General features: G+C 42.6%; 1 protein-coding gene across 1 annotated transcript in view; it reads left to right on the top strand.

Moving 5' to 3' along the window:
• Positions 1-9,623, top strand: part of KCNQ3 (potassium voltage-gated channel subfamily Q member 3) — a 299,483-nt gene extending 289,860 nt beyond the window's left edge. Inside the window, exons 12-15 of the mRNA XM_003792872.2 lie at positions 2,011-2,142; positions 4,585-4,683; positions 6,681-6,765; positions 8,636-9,623. Coding sequence (XP_003792920.1) covers positions 2,011-2,142; positions 4,585-4,683; positions 6,681-6,765; positions 8,636-9,370 — 1,051 coding nt within the window. The 3' untranslated portion in view covers positions 9,371-9,623. The remainder of the gene's footprint in view (positions 1-2,010; positions 2,143-4,584; positions 4,684-6,680; positions 6,766-8,635) is intronic.
• The last annotated feature ends 15,783 nt before the right edge of the window (positions 9,624-25,406 follow it).

Here is a 25,406-nt window from a genome sequence, read left to right on the forward strand (position 1 = left end):
AGTGCTTTATACGGGTGATAGTGAATTCTGGTAACTAAGTTGAATCTTCTAAAAGCTGGTCATGATATTTTCAGCATAATTAGCAGTTCAATAGGTCAAGGGACCAAAATGGCGGTATAATACGTGGACCTCGGCAAAACCTTTGACCTAGTTTCTCATAATTCATTTGTGTATGACATGATGTCAGTGTGGTTGACGATGACAAAACTGGATAAATGACATTATTCAAAGAAAACCTAGATGGAATCTCTCCTGGGAAATTTCATGGTCTGGTTTGTACCTTTTTATTTTTAGCCTTTTTACTGATGCCTTAATTTAGGCATTGGCAAACTTTTTCTATAAAGGACCAAATTGGAAATATTTTAGGTTTTGTGGTCCATAGGTCTTTGGTCTTTGTTGTCATTGTAACCACACAAAAGCAACAGCAACAGTTGTGGGGATCTAGGAGAGGGAGTTCCCCTTGGCCCTCTGAAGGTTCACAGAAAAATCAACCTGCAAAAGGTAGATTAATTGGAAAAAATGCTCACAAGTGTAGTTTACATGAATACACAGGAGTCTTCAGAATGATGATCCAAACATTCAGGGGGGAAATTGTCCATTTTTATGCTTAGGTTCAACAAAGTACGGATAGCCATGTAGAAATATGATTGGACAAAAGAGTATGATCCAGTGCTAACAGACAGAGTAGGGAAACCCGGCCAGCCTCACTGTCTAGATCCTTCCTTCCTTCCTTCCTCTCTGCAATGGGGGTCTTACATCCAACAAGCAAACAAGGTAGTTCAGATACTTTCTTTTTGGCCAGTTTTTACACAGAAAGGCAGAGGGAAGGTTAAAGTAATATTTTTTTTAGTTTTTATGTCTGGATTTTGAGAAAAGGGGCTCTGGTTTCTACGATCTGCCTTGGGGGAGAGGGATTCTAGTTTCTATCACTAGGCTTGGGGAAAATGGACCTGAGAGTCAAGAGGGCAGGAAAAGGTCAGAGAAAAACGTTTGCTTCTGAAGCCTTCATTTTGGGGTATTATTTTCCGGGCCCCAACACAGTATATAAATGAACAGGTGTGGCTGAGATCCAATAAAACTTTACTTCCAGAAACAAGCAGTGGGCCAGATTTGACCTGGGAAGCACAGTGCGTAGACTCTTGCCTCACGTGGAACTGTGCAAAGGGAAGGCTTCTATGAAGTAAGGCAGGATGACAAGTCATTTAGATGTAACAGTCAGTTGGCCAAATAGTGTTGAGAAACTGGAGCCACAAGCTGTAACAAATGAAATGCACTTTGAATGCACAATAAGAAAGACCTTTGCCATTGTGAGATGGCAGGTGTGCGATGGGCTGTGGCCTCCGACACTGACCTGTGATTTGGGGCTGTAACTGAAGCTGTGCACACTGGGTGCCACTCGCATGGTGGGGCTCTCAAGGAGCATTAGCCATCAAGAGTGGCTTTATTGGTTCCCAGAAAAGAAACAATAAAGGCTGGAGGTGAGGGTTTGACTTCACTTCTCAGTACCAGGTGTCCCATTTTACAATGAACCAGAAAAAACTCAGGAAAGAGAAACTAGTTTTTTCTTTTTTTAGGAGCTCAAAAGCAAAAGAACTAAAGAGGCTGGAATGGATGAGCTACATGGGCTGACAGATTAAGTCATGGACCTGGTCAGCCCACAGCCTGGGTCTAAGGAGCAGCTCTGGCCTTATTAGCCAGGGGGTCCTGGGAAGGTGCTGAAGCTCTTTCAGTCACAGATGTGTCATCTACACATTGATCTATTATTAGGATAGTTCCTCAGCTCAGTGTCTATCTGGCTTATTATGACAGTAACCTCCTTGCTATTCAAATGGTACTAGCCAGCCTAACTCTGTGTGGTTTGAAGGGGCAGAACCAGACCCAAAAGTTGGAAGTTCTTTACAGAAAGGTGTTTTCTCTTTGTTTCTTTTCTTCCCTGGCCCCTGAGATGGCTAGCTTTGTGTTACAATTTCTCCATCCATGACACACAAAGCCTTAATTTTTGCCTTACAGAATTCTACAATTCCGTCTCTATAAAAAAAAATTCAAGGAGACTTTGAGGCCTTACGACGTGAAGGATGTGATTGAGCAGTATTCCGCGGGGCATCTCGACATGCTTTCCAGGATCAAGTACCTTCAGACGAGGTAAGATGGTGACATCTGATGGACTCTGCTCTCCTGACGACTCAGGAATCACTGCCATGTGAGCCTTAGAGTTTATGGTGAAAGGCATCCAGAAATAATCCAAAATGCAGGGCAAATTTTTAAGAACAGAAATGTTCACCAAGCGTTGGGGATGTTCATGCCCCAGCTCAAGCAGATGGTGAAGAAGCTTACTGTTGTGGCCGAGGGCAGCACCGTGGCCAGGCTGATGGACAGGAGAAGGAATATGTTCCACTGGATCCTGCTGTGGTGCTTTCCTTGTTGTCAATAAAATCAGGATCACCTAAACCAACTCCAGTTGGCTAATTATAAACATAAGTTTTTCCCATGTTAAAAATGTTCATCAGATATTATAATAGTGAAAATATGGAAATAGCATCGAACTATAACTAATAATTGCCTCAAATTTTATTTATTTTTATTAAGCTCCTAAATTATCTACCTACATGTGTCTAATCCCTTATAATCCCCCAAACTATTGCATTACAGTGTCATTTTTTCAGTGAGGTAAAGCTGAAAGGACAAAGGACTTGCCCAGAATTATCCAGCTAGTAGCTAGTAGGTGGCAGAGCTGGTAATTAAAAAGGTCTAACAGTTCCTGAAATCCCTATTCTCTCTAAAACACGGCACTTCCTTAATTATGAGGCAGTGGTTAAGAAAAAAAATGGCACCTGATGTCATTAAAATGTTATGTAGCCACCAAGCGATGTATAGAAAAAGTATACAATTAGATTTTTAAAAAAATTATGTGATTTGTGAATGCATATATGATATGATTAGTAATATACTGAGACATATGTCTGTATACTTCCACATATGCATATATATGCATTTTTTGGCCACATACATATGTTTATATATTACATATATCACAGAGTAAACATACTCTACCTAGGTCCTGAGATGTTAACTAATATAAGTATGACATTATTATAAAATGCACACACCCGTGTTTACTCAGAAATACACAGGGCACCCACATTCTCCCATACAGGTGCCTAGAGGAAGGAAGAGGACTTCCCTCAAGAGATTTCAGGAGCTCAGTATATTGAGGTGATGAGTTCATACGTGTGACTTATTTTTCCTACTTTTTAAATTTGCCAATTCTTTAATAAGTTATAAGAATATCTTTAAAAGAATATTTTTTAAAATAGAGAGCTGCATGATGTCAAGAGTCACTGAACAACAGTCAGTCAACCAGAATCCTATTTGCGATTCATTTTCTGATCAGTTGAAGATCTGGGAGATTTTCCATTTCCATGAATCCTCTCTGGGCCTTAGCTTCCTGAGTAATGTTTCCCCCCAGCACGGCCGGCTGAGTGAAAGGAACGTCCACTGTAGGGCTTGGGAATTAACAATGCTGTTGGGTGGGTGGTGTGGTTACACGTGACCTCACATCATCTCTACCTGGGATATCAGCTTTGACTTCCCAGCATGGCGGCAGGCACAGTGAGTGTTCAGTGCCTGCTGAACCAGTGGATGTGTGAACGACTGCTGAGCCTAATTGGGTGCCATTACTCACGTGAGTGTGGCTCTCTGTCAGACAGAGCCAGGGAGCATGATGTCTAAGACATACCAGACTCTAAAAATATCAGCCAATCGTAATGAGCACAGACTGGGTCATCACACTGTCACAATTGTTTTTATGTTTTTGGGCAAATGTGTTTCTAGGAGGTGTAGCTAGAGGTTGACTACCTGTGACATGAATTGCATTTTCCTAGCCATGGCAAGGTTGCAGTGGGCCAGAGAGAAAGGAAGGCTGATTTAGAATATGGCAGTGACTAAAAGAGGAGCAGCTGGATTTCCATAGAGGAGACAGAGTGACCCGTGGCTATTTCTGGGTGCTTAGTCTTAAAGGTTCTGGGTCTGGGGTGAACCTTCAAGCCTGCTCCCACCCAAGCCTGGAAGCACAATGGGAAATGTTTCTCTCCTGTTGATCCTGGCACGGAGTGAGAGCTGGGGCCTGCTGCAGAAATGGAAGCAGGACAGGGCTGGTGTTGCCTCTGTCCTTCTAGCGGCCAGAGAGGCTCACGGAGCAACAGTGATGTGCACGGTGAAAATGGAGCCTAAGGTTTTGCTGTAAACTCCCTAACTGGACGTTTGGAGGAAGGATCAAAGAGCTGCACACCTGTGACATTTCCTGTGCAGAAAACAAGATGTGGCCCTCACCCTGCTTCAGTGGTTTGTCTGTCTCCCTCTCCCTGGGATGGAAAGATGCTGTCAGTACCAGTGGAGCAAAAAAAAAAAAAAAAACTGGATAAGAACATGCTGAGGCCATGGCTTCTGTCTCTCTGTCTCTCTCTCTCTCTCTTTCCCTTATCTACTCCAAACCCATATCTGATTTCAGGGGGAATGGAATGATTTGTTTGACTGCCAAGACAAGGTGATGTGGAATTTAATCCAGCTTTTCTTTGTGTCTTTCAGAATAGATATGATTTTCACCCCTGGACCTCCATCTACTCCAAAACATAAGAAGTCTCAGAAAGGGGCAGCATTTACCTACCCATCCCAGCAGTCTCCCAGGTGGGGCCTGTGGGACATCCCCACCCCCAGATCGCAGTTTGGGTCCTTTAAGGGGGTGAAGTGCCCACTCCCCTAGATAAAACGAAGAGAGAGTTTGAAGCTTGTTCCAGTTGTGGCCATTTGAAAGGTTTCTGTACAAAAGACCTTGTGCCCCTCTTCCCAAACCATGTGGGTGATACTGCCTTTTATGGTTTTTTTGTTTTGTTTTGTTTTGTTTTTTTGAGATAGAGTCTCACTCTGTCACCCTCAGTAGAGTGCCATGGTATCATCATAGCTCACAGCAACCTCAAAATCTTGGGCTAAAAAGATCCTCCTGCCTCAGCCTCCCAAGCTGGACTACAGGCACTTGCCACAAAGCCTGGCTATTTTTAGAGATGGGGTCTTGCTCTTGCTCAGGCTGGTCTTGAATTCCTGAGCTCAGGCAATCCACCTCTCTTGGCTTCCCAAAGTGCTAGGATTACAGGTGTGAGCCACTGCGCGTAGCCTCTTTTTATGGTTTTGAAAATGAAAATAACCACACCAGTTTCTAAGTTATAAAACTAGAGGAAATGTACACTTTGTATTAGAACCAGAAGAGCCTGTCATGTTAGCAGAAACTGCAGCACTGATGGTCGTCTGCCTGCCTCTTCCTGCTTAGCCATCGTTGTGTTGACCAGTAGCCCTCTCAGGACAGAGCCAGAGGCACTCAGATGGGAGGCCCCCGTCAACACTGCAACACAGAGAGTTTTGTCCCTCAAAAGAGCAGGTCTCCTCCCTCCAAAAAAACATTTTAAAAGTTTGAGTAGGGCATCATTTCAGAAGTCTACTACTTGAATTTACATCTCTTTATTCCCAAATGTCTTCAAGGCGTGTAAGTTAGGTGATTGAGGGAGTCAGGCTTAAGAAATAGTATGCAACTTCCTCTTATAAAAGGAACAAAAGCATAGCATGGTGAAAAAGGGTGTGCTTTGGTCCTGGGGATACAACGGGGAGTGCTGGGACCGTGAGGACATAAAGGGCACACGCCTCATCTAAAGGAGGTAATTGCTGCGTGTTTCATAATTGCTAATTTTAAGAATGAAGGTCCTCTGTTTTCACATAGTCTAATTTTTCAAAAAAGCAGAATATCCCAATTTTACGTGAAATTCTCCATTTTTGAGATGGCTTACATGTTTTAAACCTTGTACAGGCCAAGGAAAACACTAATAGGCTGGAATAAATTATAGGTCATCAGTTTTTGACATCTGCCTTAATCGAAGGTTGCTTAGCCAAAGACAGGCCAGGGATTTACCAGGATTCAGTAGCTTGCAAGAAAGAAAAATCAACTGTCAATAAAATGCCTAACATGAATAATTTGGGGCTTCCTAAGAGTTCTCATCTACATAGAACATAAAGATATTGCAACTAACTGGAATTTAGGTAGATATCCACTGTGCACAGCCAAAGAGTAAATTCAGCACACATCTCGGTCCCATCCCTATGTCATCTTTTGAATCATTTTCCAGATTCAGCATTTGCTTTCTGTTTCTAACAAAACTAGCCAGATGAAATAGTTGTTCCTGCTATGTATAATTTCAGAGATTAGACAGTCCCCTCCCCTCTCTCTCAACCTCTCTCTCTCACACACACATATTCAGAATAGAAGTTCTCAAGTGGCAGTCTGAGACTGAAAAACAAAGAAATTTAATTCAAAGAAACTAAACACTCTAAGCCCTGTTGAGTGTTTTATCAATTTTAACCGAAGGCAAGTCTTCGTTAATAATAGCTGAATATTTGGTTTCACATTTTCCTACAGTGAAGGAAAGTACGAGGTAGTGTTGAAGGCAGGAAAGTCCTGACTCTTCCTGACTCACACATACTCAGGCCCGCAGAGTTGGGGCCAGATTCTCTTTCAAGCTGTACAAGATGAGGGTGAAAATGAGAGTGATGACGCCATGGGCCTTGGCCTGCCTAGCTGGAATTACTTTACAAAGCAAAATAGATGTAATCATCTTACAGAAATGTTGGCTTTTTCTTAGGAATGAACCATACGTAGCCAGGCCGTCCACGTCAGAAACTGAAGACCAAAGCATGATGGGGAAGTTCGTGAAAGTTGAAAGACAGGTAGGTCTTTCCTTTCCTTCACCAAAAAGCAAGTATATAGAATTTATTTTTAAATGCCATTTTTATAGAGAGATGAGATACTCGATTTTAATACTATCTACCGTTCAACAAAACATTGGGGAAATTAAATCCCTGATTTGGCATTTACTAACTGGATGATGACATGCAAGTTAATTGTTCTGAGCCTCAGTCTTCCTTGTCTGTAATATGAGGATTTTAATACCTCATGAAATTGCTGTAAGTATGAAGTGAGCTGATGTATGTAAATTACTCCGAATATGAGCTGGCACGCAGTGAACACCCAACAAATGGTGGCTGCTGTCATCTGCACATCATGGTGGTCGCCTAAGAAGTGCTGGTCACCCGCCACACTCAGTTTTCACTTTGTACATCTTTGGTTCCCCTTTCCTCAATGTCCACTCCGTGGGTGGCCTGTGTGAAGGGACCTGGGTTTATGGAGGAGGCTCACTCAGGTGGAAAGAGAAAGTCACTCACAGCACCCGTGGGGCTCACTCTGGCTTCCAGAGTTTGCTAGCTCAGATTCCAGCATCATCTACCTAAGTTTACACTAAATAAATGTCACTGCCAATTTCCATTAGGAGCCTATCAATTCTTTTATTTTATTCAGAACCCCAAATGGGTTCCAGGCAAAAGTGAAAGAAAATCTGAACTGGAGGGGGAGGGTAGGATACATCAAGAATATTGTTTTTCATTTTTAAAATTTAATTTATAACCTCAGCACTACTAATCTGTCTGAACCTCTCATCTGTCCTTCACCTGTAGGATAGAAATCATAATCCCATCTACCTTATATGGTTGTAAAAATTAAATGAGTCAACAAGCAGAGTCAGGTCCCAAATGCTCTGTGTTAGTGACTGTTGAGGCTTGGGTGCAACACCAGTAACCAACACGTGGATCCTGCCACTGCCTGTCCCTGTGCTCACGTCCTATGTAAAACGAGATGCTATGTGATAACAGTGAGTTATAGATTGTTAGAGCAAGAGCATCACACACATGTGCACACAAACTCATGAAAATGTGCCCACACAAGTTCCCCACAGGAACAGACACAGCTTCTACTGCCCCTCGGGCCCCTAGGTAGGGCCTCCAGTTCTGAAGAGCTCGATTCTTGGTAACCACTACCCTCGTATCTGTGGGGCTTCCATTGCCATGTGGGAGAAACACCTGCGATTTTTAGGTCTCTGAAAGTTAAGAGTATCTTACAATTCTATAAGGCAGATACTATTATTATCTCCATCCTACAGGTGAGGAAACAGAGACACCGACAGATAAGTAAAGCTTATCTGAGTAGAGATTATAAATTAAATTTTAGAAATGAAAAACAATATTCTTGATATGTACCCCCATAAAACCTCAGATTTCCTCTCACATCTTCATGATTCCCATTTTGGGTTCAAATTAAAATTAAAGGATTGATATGATCCTAATGGAAATTGGCAGTGACATTTATTTAGTGTAAAGTTATGAGACACATGATGCAGTCTAAAGAAATGTTTGTAAGTCAGGGACACCTGCCCCTTAACCCAGGCAGCTTTAGCAAAGCTATCCCTTCCTCTGGAGGGCAAAGAAGGGCTTTAATATTTGTCCTCAAACCATTGCTCTGCTTTCAGCCTTTGATTTCAGGAAAACCTTTACCTAAGTTGTTTCTATAATTCAGTGCTAATGATTGTGCAGGGCCTGTGAGTAAGGGATATGCAATGAATTATTAGTTGCTATTCTTACTATTAAGACTTGCAAGAATTCTCTTCCCTTCTGGAAAGTAGATAGAGTAAGTCTACTATTTCCTCCCAGCAGTCCTGGTGAGCCCAGCATGCCGAGGCAACAGTCACCGCCTCCTTCTGTTTTCCAGGTTCAGGACATGGGGAGGAAACTGGACTTCCTGGTGGACATGCACATGCAGCACATGGAGCGGCTGCAGGTGCAGGTCACGGAGCTCGGCCCCGCCCAGGGGTCCGCCTCGCCAGCCGGGGGGCAGAAGGAAGAGGACAACAGGTATTCGGATTTGAAAACCATCATCTGTAACTATTCCGAGACAGGCCCCCCTGACCCCCCCTACAGCTTCCACCAGGTACCCATCGACAAAGTTGGCCCCTACGGGTTTTTTGCACATGATCCCGGGGACCTGCCCCGAGGGGGACCCAGTTCTGGAAAGAGTCAGGGGACTCTTCCTTCTTCAGTGACAACATATGCAGAAAGACCCACTGTCCTGCCTATCTTAACTCTTCTGGACTCCCGAGTGAGCTGCCACTCCCAGGCTGAACTGCACGGGCCCTACTCAGACGGAATCTCCCCACGGCAGAGATGCAGCGTCACACGGGACAGCGACACACCTCTGTCCCTTATGTCAGTCAACCATGAGGAGCTGGAGCGGTCTCCAAGTGGCTTCAGCATCTCTCAGGACAGAGACGATTATGCCTTTGGCCCCAATGGGGGTTCGAGCTGGATGAGGGAGAAGCGGTACCTTGCCGAGGGTGAGACGGACACAGACACGGACCCCTTCACACCCAGCGGCTCCATGCCTCTGTCATCCACAGGGGATGGGATTTCCGATTCCATATGGACCCCTTCTAATAAGCCCATTTAAAAGGGGTCACTGGCTGACTCCTCCTTGTAATGTAGACGGACTTTGTACAGTTCACTCACTCTCACACCAGATGCTTACCGACGGGGCCACCAAGGGCTGCATCAGATGCAGGCATGTGCGTGGTGGCCCCCACCCAGGCTGAGGCTTCCACAGCCTCCTTCCTCTCCATGTTGCCACGACGAAGCACTTCCTTTCAGCATGGTTTGCATGACTTTACACTATATAAATGGTACCGCTAATCTCTTCTCGCATACACTTTTATCTGCTGTTCTTACTTTTGATCATGATTGGGCCAGTGCAGGGAGAAATTATTGACAAGCTGTGCTATTCATTTGGTTGGCTGGTTTGGGTTTGCATTTGGTAAGCAGAGAAAGGAATTCACGTTATTTCTAGGATCATTGCCCCCTTGTATAAAACACTCCAGTGATTAACTCTTTTCTAAAGTAAGGAAATAATTTTCTCAACAAAATCACATTGTGTATCCATGAGGCTGCTAACTACTGAGCTAACATTAGAAAAAAAATGAGAGTCATCACCTCTCCAAAACCAAGAATTTAAACATATACTTTATTAAGGAAAAACTGGCCAAATTAATTAAGAGCTCTCAAAAATATCTGATTTGGTCTGATATTGTTCAGTATCATGCCTAAGTTTCCTTGTCTGTAAAAGGTAGTAATTTGAAGTGCAGCATTTCTGATGAGTTATGAATCAGTAGGGGGAAAAAGTAGACAGATGCACACACACATAAAATAGTTTCTAATTTATGTAGCCAAGGACAGTGGAATTTATCAAAAGTAGGGGTGGCCTTCTGGGCAGGAGCTAAATTCAGTGCCTTGAAACTGAAGTTCCAGCTTACATTCCTCCCCGTGACACTTAAGTACAGAATATCCACCTAATAGAAATTGGAGTCAAGAAGACATGGAGGATTAGCTAGCCCAAGCACTTCTTTTTAAAAATGAGAAATCCCAGGCTCAGGTAAAGTGACACACAGGGTCACTCAGTTGTCCTGTGGAGAGCCAGGAGTTCAAAGTCTGGCCTTCAGACCCTCCCTTCCCTGGCTTCCCCTCACCACAGCACTCCACCATTTACACAATGGCACCAAGACCACGCCAAGATGCCCATCCTTTGTGTCATGAGGTGAGCATACACCACAGTTTATCCAGCAGGAGGCGCATGTCTGCTTTTAATGCAAAACATGCTAACTCTGTGCATTGTGTTTGGGATCCAGAAAAATAATGATGCAACGAAGCTACATTTACTGATATACAAATAGGCAAAATTTCCAGAATAATCCAATGTTATTCCTCTTTTTTTTTTTTTTAATGAAAATGCTAAGACCATACCTTGCCATAAGACTAGCTAAAGGGTAAGCAGTCAGCCTGAAGAGCACTGCCCTACAGTATAAGCCCAATATTAAAGCACAAGCCACCCTGGGGCCTCTTATGTTACTACTACTCTGACAAATTTTGATGGGAAAGGTCTTTGTTAGACTTGGGCTGAGTTAGCTGAGTGACTACACCACATTGTTATGGACTCACTCCTTTACACACCCAAGCACTGGTTGTGGGTGGTTGCCATGGTGACCATCCAGATGATTGAAATGACCTAAACAAATGACTGCATGCAGCCACCGTCCATGTTCTTCCTCAAAATCTTGGCAAGAGCCACGGTAGCTATGGCGGCTTTGTCATTATCTAATGTACTATGTTGGAGAGAGAAGATACTTCTTCAGAGACTGGTTCCTTTCAACCCACATGTTAACAGGTACTAAGCAAAAGGCTCAGAATACAGGGGTGCTGAAAGCTTGGCCCCTGACTTCAGGAGCTTACAACCAAAGTCTGAAGTCCCTGTCCAAAGGTGAGCATTGTGAGTGGGAGAAGGGAGTTTTCCACAGAGGGCCAATGAAGGAATGGGTGAAGACCTTGTGAGATGAGAAATACCTAAGAGTGATCACACACATTGGACATGACGTGCCTCCACTATGGTTTTTCATTTGACCTTCTGGCAATCCAAGGACAAAGGCACAGGTCATTTTGTCCTCTTCCGCCTCCCTTCAGTATAACAATAACTCATTGGGGGCTATTACCTAAGAAACATTATGCCTCTTCCTGGGGTCTTAGTTCTTAATTCTGGTCTTCCCAGTACCATCTTTCATCAGAGGGGATTGCACTACCTGCCATGTAACATATGGCTATGTTCTTTGTGTATCTGAGGTATTGGAAATCAAAAAACAATTCTGGAGAATGAATCAAATTCTCCACATATGCACCAATTATTTTTCCTAACTTATTAATATTCTCGCAGAACTTACTAGTTTCAGAATCCTACAAATAGAATTCAAGCAACTCAAAGGAATTGTAGCTAGAAAGATTTACCATGTATCCAAATTTAGAACAACTACCTTTGGTTCTTCTAATAACCTAGAAAGAAATGGAACTTGTACTATTTTCTAAACCATAGGCGGGCAGTCCAGCTTTGCTGCTAGATCATAAGGCCAGGACAGCCTTATGGGTTGCTAGGTCATATGGCCAGGACAGAGATTGGGTTGGTGTTGATCACCAGTTTCCAACATCTGGTAAGTTGTCTTTATCAGTGTGGACACAGACAAAATACATGTTTCATGAATGAATAAATAACAAGACTGTTAAGAGCTGTTTTTTCCCCATCTAAGAAAACATAAGGGAAAAAGAAAAATGATCTTCTGAGATAATTCTAATTCCCCTCCCTTTTTATTAAAAAATATGCAGTCCAGAAGAGCAAACAAGATATACTCAAGTTTCTTACTCATAGGCAACCTCACCAACATGGCTCAGTCAAAGGAAACAGAAGTTCAGGGTCTGGGGTTGAACAAGTTGTGGGAAGGATCTTCCCCAAAGATCCTTTTGTCAGGCAAAGGAATGGCATGATGGAACAATCCAATGAATTGGTAAATAACATGGTCCAAGATTATATAACTTCAGCTATGCTAGTTGCTAGGGAACTTGCCCAGGAAATTGTAGTAATTTTGGCAGAAACCATGAAGTAGTGACAACTTAATTCTATCATAAAATCTAGGAATGATTTTCTCAGGTAAAACTGTGATCCTATCATATGGTTTTGGTTTTTGTGTCACAGTATGACATAAGGAAAATTTAAGAGGTCATATTTTCGCAGGATCCAAATGAATGAAATAAATCAACTTTGCAAATGGTAAGTGAAGGGTGATTCTAATGGGCTAAAAAAAAAAAGTACTTGAGATAAAGTGTGAGTTTTGACTATTAAAAACCAGCACACAAGCAAACAGCAAAAGTTTAAGAAAAAAAATTGGAGGAAAAGAAAAATAATTAAATTTTAAAGAAACTTTTATTCAATAACTATATTTATTCTTAGAACTGAAAACTTAGCCTTATTAGATATGACACTGATATTACAAAGCTCTAGTTTTCTTGAAAACCAACTAGAAAACCCCAGGGTTTCTAAGCTAAAGTGAAACAATCAATCAACAATGCTTCCTATGTCTATTTTGTGCAAAGCAGTGCCTAGACACTGTAATTTGAAAACAATAATTACTTGTAGAAAAACCCAACATAACAGGATCTACTCATAATTTGGCAAAACCATTCTCGTAATTCCATGCTACTATAATGAGAGTGTAATAATGAATAATTTATTTGTTTATCCACTTGACAAGGTTTATTAATCACCACTGTATGCCAAGAATTATGCAATGCGCTGGAAATTCAGAGATTAAGAAAAACCACAGTTTCTGCTGTCAAAATTCTAGGAATCTGGTGGCCACAAATATTGGATGTTCTTTCAAACTGCATCTGACTTTATCTCTGCAGACAACTCTGTACAGAAAGGAATGCTTCCTAGCCTGGAAACAATGGAAAATTGAACATGGAAGAAAGTGAGAGTAAAAATTTTGCACCAAAATAGTAATAATCCCATCAGTCCAGGGAAGACTGAGTGGGTTAAATGGGGACTCGAGTTTGGGTTCAAAACTATGCAAGAAAGGAGTTCTAGGATATCTTGGAGAAACCAGCTTTCTCCTCCTCTCTGAATCTCTACCAAGATCGAGACCAGGCAAGCTGAGTTACTTCCATTTCATTGTGTTGACCAAGAGACTATGGCACAGCATCTATCTCAAGAGAGAGATGTCCTACAGATCAAATTCAGTTGGGGCAAGAGAAGTGTGACAGTTCTACCAAACATTCCACAGGATTCCCCCAACTCTTTGCTTCCCCTGAAGGTGTCTCACAGCTGGTATATGGTTTTCACAAATATACTTTCAAGGTATTTCTTTGCTCTCTGAATCCCACCCATCCTTACGAATTTTCTCTGAGTCCTCCCCTGTCCTTGAAAGCTTGCTTATTTCAAGATGAACTTTTAAAAGTCTAAGTTCTTTCTTTTTATCAAAAACAACCCAATGTTCTTATATTACTGACAAGACACCATTAAACACTGAACCAACTTGCCCTTAAACTAGGCATTAGGTAGCCCCTCACCAATGACCAAGTTAGCATGTTAGGAGCCAGGTAATCTGGATGGTGTTAATGGTTTGGGAAGCCAGTGATGATACTATTGAAGAATAGCCGGAAGCATACAGAGATGACCTGAAAGAAAATTTGAATTCAGGACTTCGAAAGTATTTGACTCTTCTGTCCTGTTTTGATTTTTAAATGAGACAATCAAAATACAACTAAAGCCCCTAGTACAGTGACTGACACATACCAGGGACTATTAATTATATTCCTTTTTTTTTTTTTTTTAAAGTTTGTGTTGACTCCATTGCTTCAGTCTTTGGTATTATTTACGAATTCTAAATTCACTCCAGAAAATTGTTTTCAGAAGAAGAGTGAGTGAAGGTACAATCCCAGTTATTACATGAAAATATCAGGCACTTTCAGAATTGCTTTTTAAATAAGTACATCTCTACAGATAAAAATGTTTACTTTTTCCCATAAAAATGGGAAAGAAAAGGAATGTTGGAATGAAAATAGCAAGAATGTTGGGTCCCAGCGGCTGAGCTGTGCAGGCCCACTAGACATATAATACCAGGTATTGTAGCATTCTTCAAAGGATGGTTTATTTGTAGGAGGAAAACCTAAATGGCAGGAATGATTAACTATGAAAAGGCTCATATTTTCATGAGGAAAGTCAACTGTGTCATGATGGTCATCAGACAACACCCTACCAATGAGTGGAAGAACTTATAGAAGAAAGAGTTCAAGCTTGCTCAAACCTGCCTAGGCAGATTTGTTTCTAGTCTTTAAGAGTCTTGACCTCAGCAACACTGCAGGAGAATCATGTTATTTGATATATTCTCGTAGACACATGAAGACAGACATAATTTCATAGATTCTTACATGCTCAGAGCAAGAAGAGACTTTGATCACCTAGAACAACCATGAGTCTTCTTGGCTCAAGAAGCAGAGACCCAGAGTGAAGGGAATCACTCCAGGTCCATCAGTGATTGAGCAAAAGATTGAGTAACAGAGTGAATCCAGAATCCAGGTCTCCTGACTCCTGGTCCAGATGGTGGAGACGAAAAGCTAAAACTAAAATAGCAAGTGAGAAAAAAAGCATTCCTGTTGAGCCCTGAAAATGAAGAACTTCTCAGCCCATTGGAGCAACTGCTAAGGCAGACACATTTGGGGGACTTCTTCACATCTCTAGAGTACATGTATGATTGAAAGAGTACATGCCTTGAAAGATGAAAATGTTCCTTCTCCTACATTCCTGCTGTCTTCAAAAGGCCTAGCAAACCCCCCTGCCTCTGGGTGCACTTGAGAAAGGAAAAGAAGGAGAATGAGCCCATGGCCAGGCGAGCACTTCTGCCCTCCCCTCCACTGATCTCTCCTACTTTGCTCCCTCCTTGTCCTGCCAAGCTTGGACTGGTTCACCTTCTTGGCCCATCCCTTGGATTCATTCACTCATGCTTCAAGTTGTATCCTTATCTATAAGCCCATTAACAGGATTTCTTTTTAAAAAATCTCTAAACTAGTATGTGATTTCTTTGGGGTTCTATGTGACCCCAAATTTACCAAAGGTGTCCCTTTGTTCTGAGATCTCTGGGTCTTATCTGAATACAGCCTGGTTCCTCTTTCTTTGTCCCAGAGAATTCGCCTATGGCCAGCTCATAGCCAGGTACTTTTTTAGAGCCTTCTCCAAAAGCTAAAAAGACACAATCAGGATTCATTTGATTCATTTAAGACGTCTTACGTTTGTGTAACTAGGAAATTATTTTAGAAAGTAACCAGGCCTCTGTTGGCTCCAATGAAGCTCTCCATAGGTGGTTTCCACTTATGTTGTGCTTAGGATAGCTTTGCCAGAATATTACAGGGCTCCACAACGTTCCTTGTTAAACCCAATAGGATGTTCAGTCCTCCTGAGTCAGGCTGAACTGACAAGTCCTAAGAGATAATCAGGAAGAAGGGTGGCCAAGTTCTTGAACAGCAACAATTGACCCAGTAATTGTAAAGGTTATCATTCTACTTAGGTCCCCTTCTTCCAGATAGAATTGTTCTGGGTTTAAGTTAAGTTTCAGGAGGAAATAATAACTTTTGACAGAATCAAAAATGGGCTGTAAGAATAACCTAAAAATGGCTTACAATGAAGCAGTCTAAAGCCTAGCTCAGTCCTCAGGAATGTACTTGTAATTCCTCTTAGACGTGTCAAATAGACTGCAATTTGATACCTAAGAATAATAAAAAATGAGAGTATGTTTTCTTTCAATGTTCCATTCCCTTCCTCTGTCCACAAAACTAAAGTCAGGGAAGGGGAGAGAAACTTGACTCTAAGTTCTCTGAGTTGCACGTGACATAATAACTCTCCCTACACTTCACGCCATCCTCATCACAACCCCATGCGGGAAACGTTATTGTCTCTATCTTACAGATGAGGAAACTGAAGCTGTGAGGGAAAAGACCTTGTCAAAGGTCACACATGATAAGAGGTAGAGCCACGATTTTAGCCAAAGCCTTTGTACCTGCAGAGCGCATTCTCCTTCCACCCCCAGCTGAGTCTCCCAGGTCGATGAAATGCTCCCAGATCACGCCCTGTGCTCCTCATCATGGCTTGCCCTTCTGTGTCCACTCAGCCTTACAGAAAACTGATCACAGACCCCCAGTTCCCAGGAGAGAAGAGTAGTGCCTGGCTCAGCTGTTCCTCTGAGTGGTTTCACAATCCAGCTGTCAGTGGCAGAAAATAATGCCACATAAATTATTCACCTGGTTCATGTTGGAATCCATTAGCGCTCAGAGTTTGGTGCAGCTGCAGATAATCCCACAAGCAACCCTTGTTCTTTGCCCCCTAGGACCTCTTGTCATTGTCTTTAACCAACAAGTTCAAATATCTCCTCCTCAGCTCTGCTGACTCTGGTCTTTTGTCTCTGGACTGTACCTTTGTTTCAGGGCTTTGAAACCCTGAAGAGACAGGCCAGTCTTTAAAAACATTCTCCAGGAGGCCAAAAGTTCAGAACAGTTGTGTCTCTCTTTCTCAGTATTAAAAGACCAAGGTTCCCCATGGAAGCCAACCTGACCAGGTAATTGCGCCCTTCTTTATTCCACTGAATACTGAATAGCCGAGTGAGGGGAGGGAAGCTCTACCCGCCAAAGTTCCCCTGCGGGTTGTGTGGTCCAAGATTGGGGCAGCTATTCTGTCAAGAGTCAGATATTTTGCTATTGAAGATGTAAAGTTGGCTCTGCCCCATCCTGAAAAATCACCTTAGAAAGACAGGTGGACATCATCAAATAAGTCAATCCTTTCTTGTCTTAAAGAGAAAAATGACAGCCACCTTGTTTCAGATGGGACATGGCTTTTTTTTTTTTTCATTTCCTAATGTAGAAATGATTGAAGAACACCAATCCTTGAAGAACAAATTGAGGTTTCCAGTGATGTGAATCCATTGTATTTGATTTTGGGTTGTATTTTCTTTGACCCCCCTTTATGGCATAGAATTCTGGTGCCTTGCTCCCTGGATTTGTCTCCGTGCTACGAGTAGGCTTTCTTTACATTCTGGCTTACAGGGGAACACAACTATTCCACAAGTGGCCTTTAGTGCTCTTTATAATATGATTTCCTGTAATTTTTAAACTGTACGTGTAATTTATATTCTGGCTTTGTCCAATATTTGAACAACTTTAATAGGTTGATTTCCATACATATTATGCAAACAATTCTTACCTGATTTTTTATGTTCTATCTTAAAACAAATAAATATTGCACCACTTATTAATAAATAGACATTTCAATGGTTATGTGGAGGAATGTTATTTGCTTTAAAACAGCCCTTATGAGATTATGTTATTTATGATAAATGACACTGTCTGCTGCAATGGAAAAGCCTCTCAATGTCCGTGGCCTAACACAACAAAGATTTATGTCCTTCTCAGGTCACAGTCCAGGGTGGACTGTCTGAGTTCCAAAGAGTGATGCAAGGATTTGGACTGTTTCCATGGTGGGCTCTAAAGTGCTAGAGCCCATCACTTCCATCCATAGAGTTAGGAGGATGCAGAGAAGCCATGCCTGCCTCTCCTGTCTGCCTTGGACTCGAAGTGACTCATCACTTCCACTCACATTGTCATTGCCCAAGATCAGTGACATGACACTAACCAACCCGCATGGCTGCTATGGAAATGTAGCCTTCATGACTGCCCAGCACAAGGAAATATGCATTGAATACATAGCTTTGTTCACCACAGGGATGTTATGATTGATCCTATGGCTTTCCTTGTTACATTAAATGATGACAAGATCTAACACAGGTGTAGCTGTTGCCCAGGGAATAAAATGAGAATATGAGAAAGTTCCCTTGGGAGTTGTTAGAGTCACAAATATGTGTGGCCGTAATTTAATTGCACAAAGTGTTAGCCATAGTTTTCTCCCTATCAGTGGTGGCATACAGTTCAAATGCATCAGCCAAGAATACATTCTCAATATTTTTCCATTACAAATTGAACCATCAGTGGGCAGGATTCCTTCATAGGCCAGTTTTCCAACTGTGTCCCCTTAAACATTAGGATGTTGCTTGTAATCCTTGCTTCTTTCTCCCAGTACTCTGTTCAGTTCAGTTCAAGGAGCAAGTACTCATTTAAAAACTAGTAGTTGTCACTGGGTGAGGTGACTTACATCTGTAATCCCAGCCCTCTGGAAGGCCAAGGCAGGTGGATTGCCTGAGCTCAGGAGTTCGAGACCAGCCTGAGCAAGACCCCATCCCTACAAAATACCCAGGCTTTGTGACAGGCACCTATAGTCCCAGCTACTTGGAAGGCTGAGGCAAGAGGATCACTTGAGCCCAAGATGTTGAGGTTGCTGTGAGCTAGAATGATGCCATGGCACTCCACCAAGAGTGGGACTCTGTCTCAAAAAAAAAAAAAAAAAAAAAAAAAAAGAACTAGTAGTTGCGTGTCTGCCATGAGCCCAGCACTGGGGATTACAGCATTTCACACGTCAGTGGTGGGAAAGTATTGGCCCTAAGTTAATTTCAGTTCTGTTAGAAGTACAGTGATAGAGATAATCAAGAGTTTAATGGAAATACTAAGAGTGGTACTGGCTCATATCAGAAGTATCAGAGAAGGTTTCTTATACAAAATGAGATACGAATGGAATATTTATGGATATTGCCCAAGGCAAAGCCAAAAATGAAGGGAGCAGAGAAGAGACACCTGCCAGACACTGGGAAGAGAATATGCAAAGCCCCAGAAACAGGAGACAGGCTTGGCTCAGCAGTTCTGTTTAAGGAAAATTGTACTTTTATATTCTTGTTCCTGTGGTATCTGCTACCTATGATAAGCAACTCATGACATTTATACCCGGGGGAAACAGAGAGCATTCCAGAGTTCTGGAGAGTGTGCTTGGAGTGCAGAAGGGGAGAAGGAGACGGTCTAGGCAGACAAGGCCTTGAAGGTGAATTGGGACGGTCTTGGCATGGTCTGTCTTTAGGTCAAGGAAACCGCAGGGTGGTAAGGAAAATCTTGCCCCACATCCATGTTCCCTCCTGACTTCTGCCTCCCATCTCCACCACCATTCTCAGGATTCATTTTCGGAGTTTTCCTTTCAAAGAAACTATTTCCCTCATATCCAGCTGCTGCAAAATTTCTCTCCACCCCCAGGTCTCAGTTTCTCTTGTTAGCAGAAAGAGTTTTGCCATCCTTTCTCCTCAGTAACAGATGGCATCATCACAAGGAACCCATCCACTTCTCTCCTGCCTCCACCCCTGCAAGTCTGCTCCCTTCTCCCGCCCCCCCTTGGGCCTGGCAGCAGTAGTCCATATACGTAAGCACCTGTGCCAGAGGCTTAGGAGGCAGCCTCGGCCCCTTCTCACTTCCACCTTGCATAGCCGGTGACTCCTCCTCTGACCTTCTGAGGACAGTCCTCTTCGTGCCACGCTTTTTCCCTTCCTATCTTCCAGCTGTTCTCTCTGCCTCTGTGTCTTTCCTTGAGTCCATCCTCTGCAGTGTTGGTGCCACAGTGGACTTTAAGAAACAGAAATCCAATCATAGAACCTCACTATTTAAACCTTCCAGTGGCTCTTCTACATTACCTCCAATTAAATTTTCTTTTTAATTTTGCTTTAGCACACAGAGTCCTTGATGATCAGACACTTGCCACCCCCACCTTTCTCTGTTCAGCCAGTTGTCATATTCCCCAACTGTCCACTACACGTCCCGTACTGTACACACTCTCTATGCTTTTCTACTTCATGAGGAAAAGCTTGCCCTTACCAGACACATCCAGATTTTCTTTTTTAATTTTAATTAAAACAAATTTTTTTTTGAGACAGGGTCAATCATAGTTCATTGCAGCCTCAAACTCCTATCTCAAGAGATCCTCTTTTCTCAAACTCCTGAGTACCTGGGACTACAGGCGTGTGCTACCACGCCTGGCAATTTTGTTTTTAAGTTTTTGTAAATATGGACTCTTGCTATGTTGCTCAGGCTTCCAGCTTTTAAATAATGCTATGTCTTGGTAATAGAGTTTCTTTTGCCAAAAGTCTCACTTCCAAGACTTTGCTAAGATATCACTTCCATGGTGAAATCTTTCCTGAATCCTTCATCCTCCAGATGGAACAAACCATTCTCTACTTTTTTGCCTTGATGGTACACCCTATACAGACATCTATGACAGCATCTCTATTTTTATGATTTCCTCAGTGGTTTCAGTGTCTATTTTCATCACACACACCCCCCACTGCTATTCTGCAAGTTGTTAGAGGTTAGAAACTGAGTCTTGCTAATCTTTGTCTTCTGAAGTCAGCACAGGGCCTGTAAATGCTAAAGAATACAATAGTGAGTTAATGCAGCCACATTACAGGTGTATTAGTTAGCTAGTGCTGCGTAACAATATCACCATCAACTTGGTAGCTAAAAGCAATACACATGTAATAGCTCAGTTTCTGTAGATCAGGAGTCTAAACTCAGCTTAACTGGCTCCTTTGCTTTAAGGTCTCACAAGTCTCCATCCAAGTGTAAGCTGGAGCTGTAAATCTTATCTGAGGCTCAACTAGAGACAAACTCCACACTCACGCTAGGAACAGTTCAGTTCCTTGAGAGTTGCTAGGCTGAGGACCTCATTTTTCCTGGTGGCTGGGCAGAGGCAGATCTTGGTTACTTGTCACATGTGCCTTTCTTTCCCTAGAGCAGCTTATAACAGAGCTCTTTGCTTCACCAAAATGTATTGGGGGGCAGTTTGCTAGCAAGAAAGAGGTAATTTTATGTAACATAATCATGGAACTGACAACCCATCACTTTGCCCTGTTTTATCAATTAGAATCAAGTCACAGATTGTCACACTAGGTAACTAGGAATTCCTCAAAGTCAGCATGGACTTGGTATTGTCTTTATAGAACAATGAAGAGAATATTAAAGCTCAGAAAACTTCCTCCATCCAAAAAGAATATCGGCTTCATTTCTGGATCTGTCCTTTATAACCCTCTCCCAAGCTCGGTTCTGTTAGCCATGAGAATGAAAGCGAATATGTACCGAGCATGCACATGTGCTAGACATCTTACTAAGTATTTTTAGTGAATTCTCTCATTTAGTCATTACTTTAAGTATCTGGGTTCAAAACTACTATCATCACTATTCTGTAGCCAAGAACACAAAGGTTTAGAGAATTTTAGTCCCTTGTCACAGGTGACGGTGCTAATAAGTGGTAGAGGCAGAAACTCAAGAAGTCTGACTCCAGAGTTATCCTCAGCTACTAATTTATTAGAACTTTTCATTTTGAACAAAAATCTCTGCTAACTAAGAAGGAGATGAATATTTCTAAATTCATCTAACTCACCATGTTTACTCACTCAAGTCCCTTCTCTGTCTGCTTCTCCAGCAGTTGTGGTTGGTTGGATCAGTCAGGGTCTATGTAGGAAAAGAGAAACACACATAAAGGAAACCAAAACCCAACCAAGTTGCCATGATTTACTCTGTGAATTAAAGGACAAAGCTGACCAACACTGGACAAGCTGTTCATTATGCCTATGGACGTGAGCCACTGTGGAAACAGCGTCTGTAGCCTCTTGGGAACCAGGGTAGGCAACAGCTGCTCGTCTGCTAGGTGGATATCACCTGGTGGCGAGGTCCATGTCCATCAGCATAAAGGTCTAGGACCAACTCTGCAGTCGTGGAGAGCACCCACACTGCAACCATACATTCCTCCCCAAACAAAACTTACTCACCCCCAGTCTCAGGAAACTCCATGACAGGGAAAACGGCTAAAAATTATATCCCTGAGAAAATCCCTTTCCATCTGCACAAATAGACCAAAAGCCCATTCATAGCCTTACATCTCAGATACTCCTGGGAACCAGTTATTGTTCCTAATGTCAGCACCCAACAATGTGTACAGTGATCTGGTTGAGCCGGAACTCCCTGGTTTCCCCACACTAGCAACGTGTAAGGTGTCTCTCCTGAGACAAGTCCACTTATCCCCTGCCCTGCCCCCACATCAGATATGAAAGCATTCCCAGCAGTTTATCTCCTGGTTATGGGCAGGTTTGCCTCAAGCCAGTGCAGGGCAAGAAGAGTCGGCAGAGGGAAAAGGGTGAGAGATGAAATTGGGGAAGAAGCAGGGGTCAGGTCATAAAGGGTCCTGTGGGCCTTTATAAGGATATTTGCTTTTTTATTGTGAGCCAAAAGGGAAGCCATTGCAGGGCTTTGAGTAGAGAGGTGCCAAGATCTGATTGATGTTACAAAGGATTTCTCTGAGTGCTGTATTGAGAAGACACTGGAGGAGGCAAAGCAGAAGCAGGAAGGGTAGTGAGGAGCATCCCTGCATGGTGGCCATAGCCCAAGGACAACCCTGAGAGGCTGGGGACAGAGTGACAATAGTGGAGGTGGTGAGGAATGTTCAGGATCTGGATACATTTTAAGAACAGAGTTGACAGAATTTACTGATGGGGTAGATGTGAGATACGAGAGAAGACTCAGGATAACTGCAAAGCCCTTTATTTGAATACCAGGATGAGTGAAGCTACCACTGAGATGGGGTAGAAGACTGCGAAGGGGCAGGTTTGCCATAAGAGCATGACATGGTTTATGTTAAATTTGAAGTGGACAAGAGACATTGGGTGGAAATGTCCAGTAGCATTTGAGTGTAGAGTTAAGGAGAAGTAACTTCAGGACTGCAGATGCCTCTGTATCTATGCCTATATCTATATTTGTACCTGTATTTATGTAGCCATGCACTGTGCAAGGAGGTATTGGTTGTGTGATGATGGCTCCATGACAGTATAATGGAGATGAAAAATTCTTATCACCTGGTGATATTTGAGCCATCTTAACATAATGGGATGCATTACTCCTGTGCTCATGGGCCTGCCAGTGTGAATAAGCCTACTGCACTGTCCGTCATCTGAAAGTATAGCACACACAATTACATAGAGTACATAATATTTGATAATGATAATAAACAACTGTTACTGGTTTATCTATTCTATGATACTTTTTTCATTATTTTAGAGTTATTCCTTCTTTTTTTTTTTTTTTTTTTTGAGACGGAGCCTCAAGCTATCCCCCTGGGTAGAGTGCCATGGCATCATGCTTACAGCAACCTCCAACTCCTGGGCTCAAGCGAGTCTTCTGCCTCAGCCTCCCAAGTAGCTGGGACTACAGGCACCCGCCACAACGCCTAGCCATTTTTTTGGTTGCAGCCATCATTGTTGTTTGGTGGGCCCGGGCTGGGGATTTGAACACGCCACCTTAGGTGTATGTGGCTGGCGCCTTAGCCGCTTGAGCCACAGGCGCCGAGCCTATTACTTCTTCTTATAAAAAAAAATGTTGACTGTAAAACAGCCTCAGGCAGGTCCTTCAGGAGGTATCCAGATGAAGGCATTGTCATCACAGGAGATGACAGCTCCATGTGTGTTAATGCCCCCAGAGACCTTCCAGGGGGACATGTAGAGGTGAAAGACAGTAACGTAAATAATCTATCTTGACCCTGTGCAGGCTTAGGCTAATGTGTGTTTATGTCTTTGTCTTCAGCAAAAAATGTAAAAAGTAAAAGAATTTAAAAACAGTAAAAAGCTTATAGAATATATAGAGAAAGAAAATATGTTTGGACAGCTGTGTTTGTCTTACACTAAATGTTATTACAAGAGTCAGAACGTTTTAAAAAGATAGCTTTATAAAGTAAAAAGGTAGCTGAAGTTAATTTATTACTGAAGAAAGAAAAATATTGTTTTATAACAAATTTAACACGGCCTAAGCATGCAGTGTTTATAAGTCTGCAGTGGTTCCCTGCAGTGTCCTAGGCCTTCACATTCACTCATCTCGCGCTCACTGACTCACCCAGGGCAAATTCCAGTCCTGCAGCTCCATTCACAGAAGTGCCCTATACAGGGGCACCATTAAAAATAATTATACTGTATTTTTATGGTACGTTTTTTATGTTTAGACACACCAATACCATTGGTTTACAACTGCCTACTGCTGTACAGATGTGCAGCCTGGAAGCTTAGGCCAGACCACGCAGGCTCGGTGTGCAGCAAGCTACATCATCGAGGCTACATCATCTACAACATTCTTGCACAGTGATGAAATCGACTAATGATGCATTTCTCAAAACATATCCCCGTCATTAGGTGATGCATGACTCTTTCTATCTATCAATTCAGCATTTTACAGATAACATTGAAAATCATGAGACAGGATGGAGTTGAGTGTGCTGTGACATAAAAAAGGTTGAAAAATACTGGTGTAAAGAAAGGATTAAAAAGGAGAATGGAGTTAGGAGCTTTTTTGAAACAGAGTCTCACTTTGTTGCCCTTGGTAGAGTGCCATGGCGTCTTAGCTCACAACAACCTCAAACTCTTGGGCTCAAGGGATTCTCTTGCCTCAGCCTCCCAAGTAGCTGGGACTACAGGCACCTGCTACAACATGTGGCAATTTTTAGAGACAGGGTCTTACTCTAGCTCAGGCTGGTCTCAAACTCATGAGCTCAGGCAATCCACCTGCCTCGTCCTCCCAGAGTGCTAGGTTTACAGGCATGAAGCCACCTGGCCCACCCCCCCTATTCTTCTAATAAAAGAATTAGAAGCTTTTATTAAAGGCCCAGCTAAACATGAATTGATTGATTCATTGCACAGATATTTATGTCAGGCACTGCACTAGATCCTGGGATATGGTGGTAAACAAATATGGCAGACAAGTCCCCCAATCTCATGGATCTGACATCCTTGGCAGGAAACATCATAGATAAGCAAGCCAACAGACAAACACAATAATTGGAGTTAGGGTCATGCACAGGGTAATTACTAGAGCATCCTTTCATGAGGCACCCAATTATAGGTGGCATCTCTACTGATAACTGAAGAATGGAAGGAGCCAGTCATTTGTGAAGGCTGGGGAAGAGCGTGCCCATCGGAGGGAACAGCCAGCACAAAGTTCCTGAGATGTCACTGGAAGGCTGTGAGCAAGGGAAAAATAACATGAGGGATGGCTAGAGACTTGCGAATTCGTGTGGCCACAATAAAGAATTAGGATTTTGTACCGAGTACTGTGGAAGACTATGGGAGGATAAGCAAAGTAGTGACATGCTCTGATTCATGATTTTAAAAGAT

Source organism: Otolemur garnettii, unplaced genomic scaffold, assembly GCF_000181295.1.
Source record: "Otolemur garnettii isolate 467f Iridium unplaced genomic scaffold, OtoGar3 scaffold00062, whole genome shotgun sequence".
NCBI lineage: Eukaryota > Metazoa > Chordata > Mammalia > Primates > Galagidae > Otolemur > Otolemur garnettii.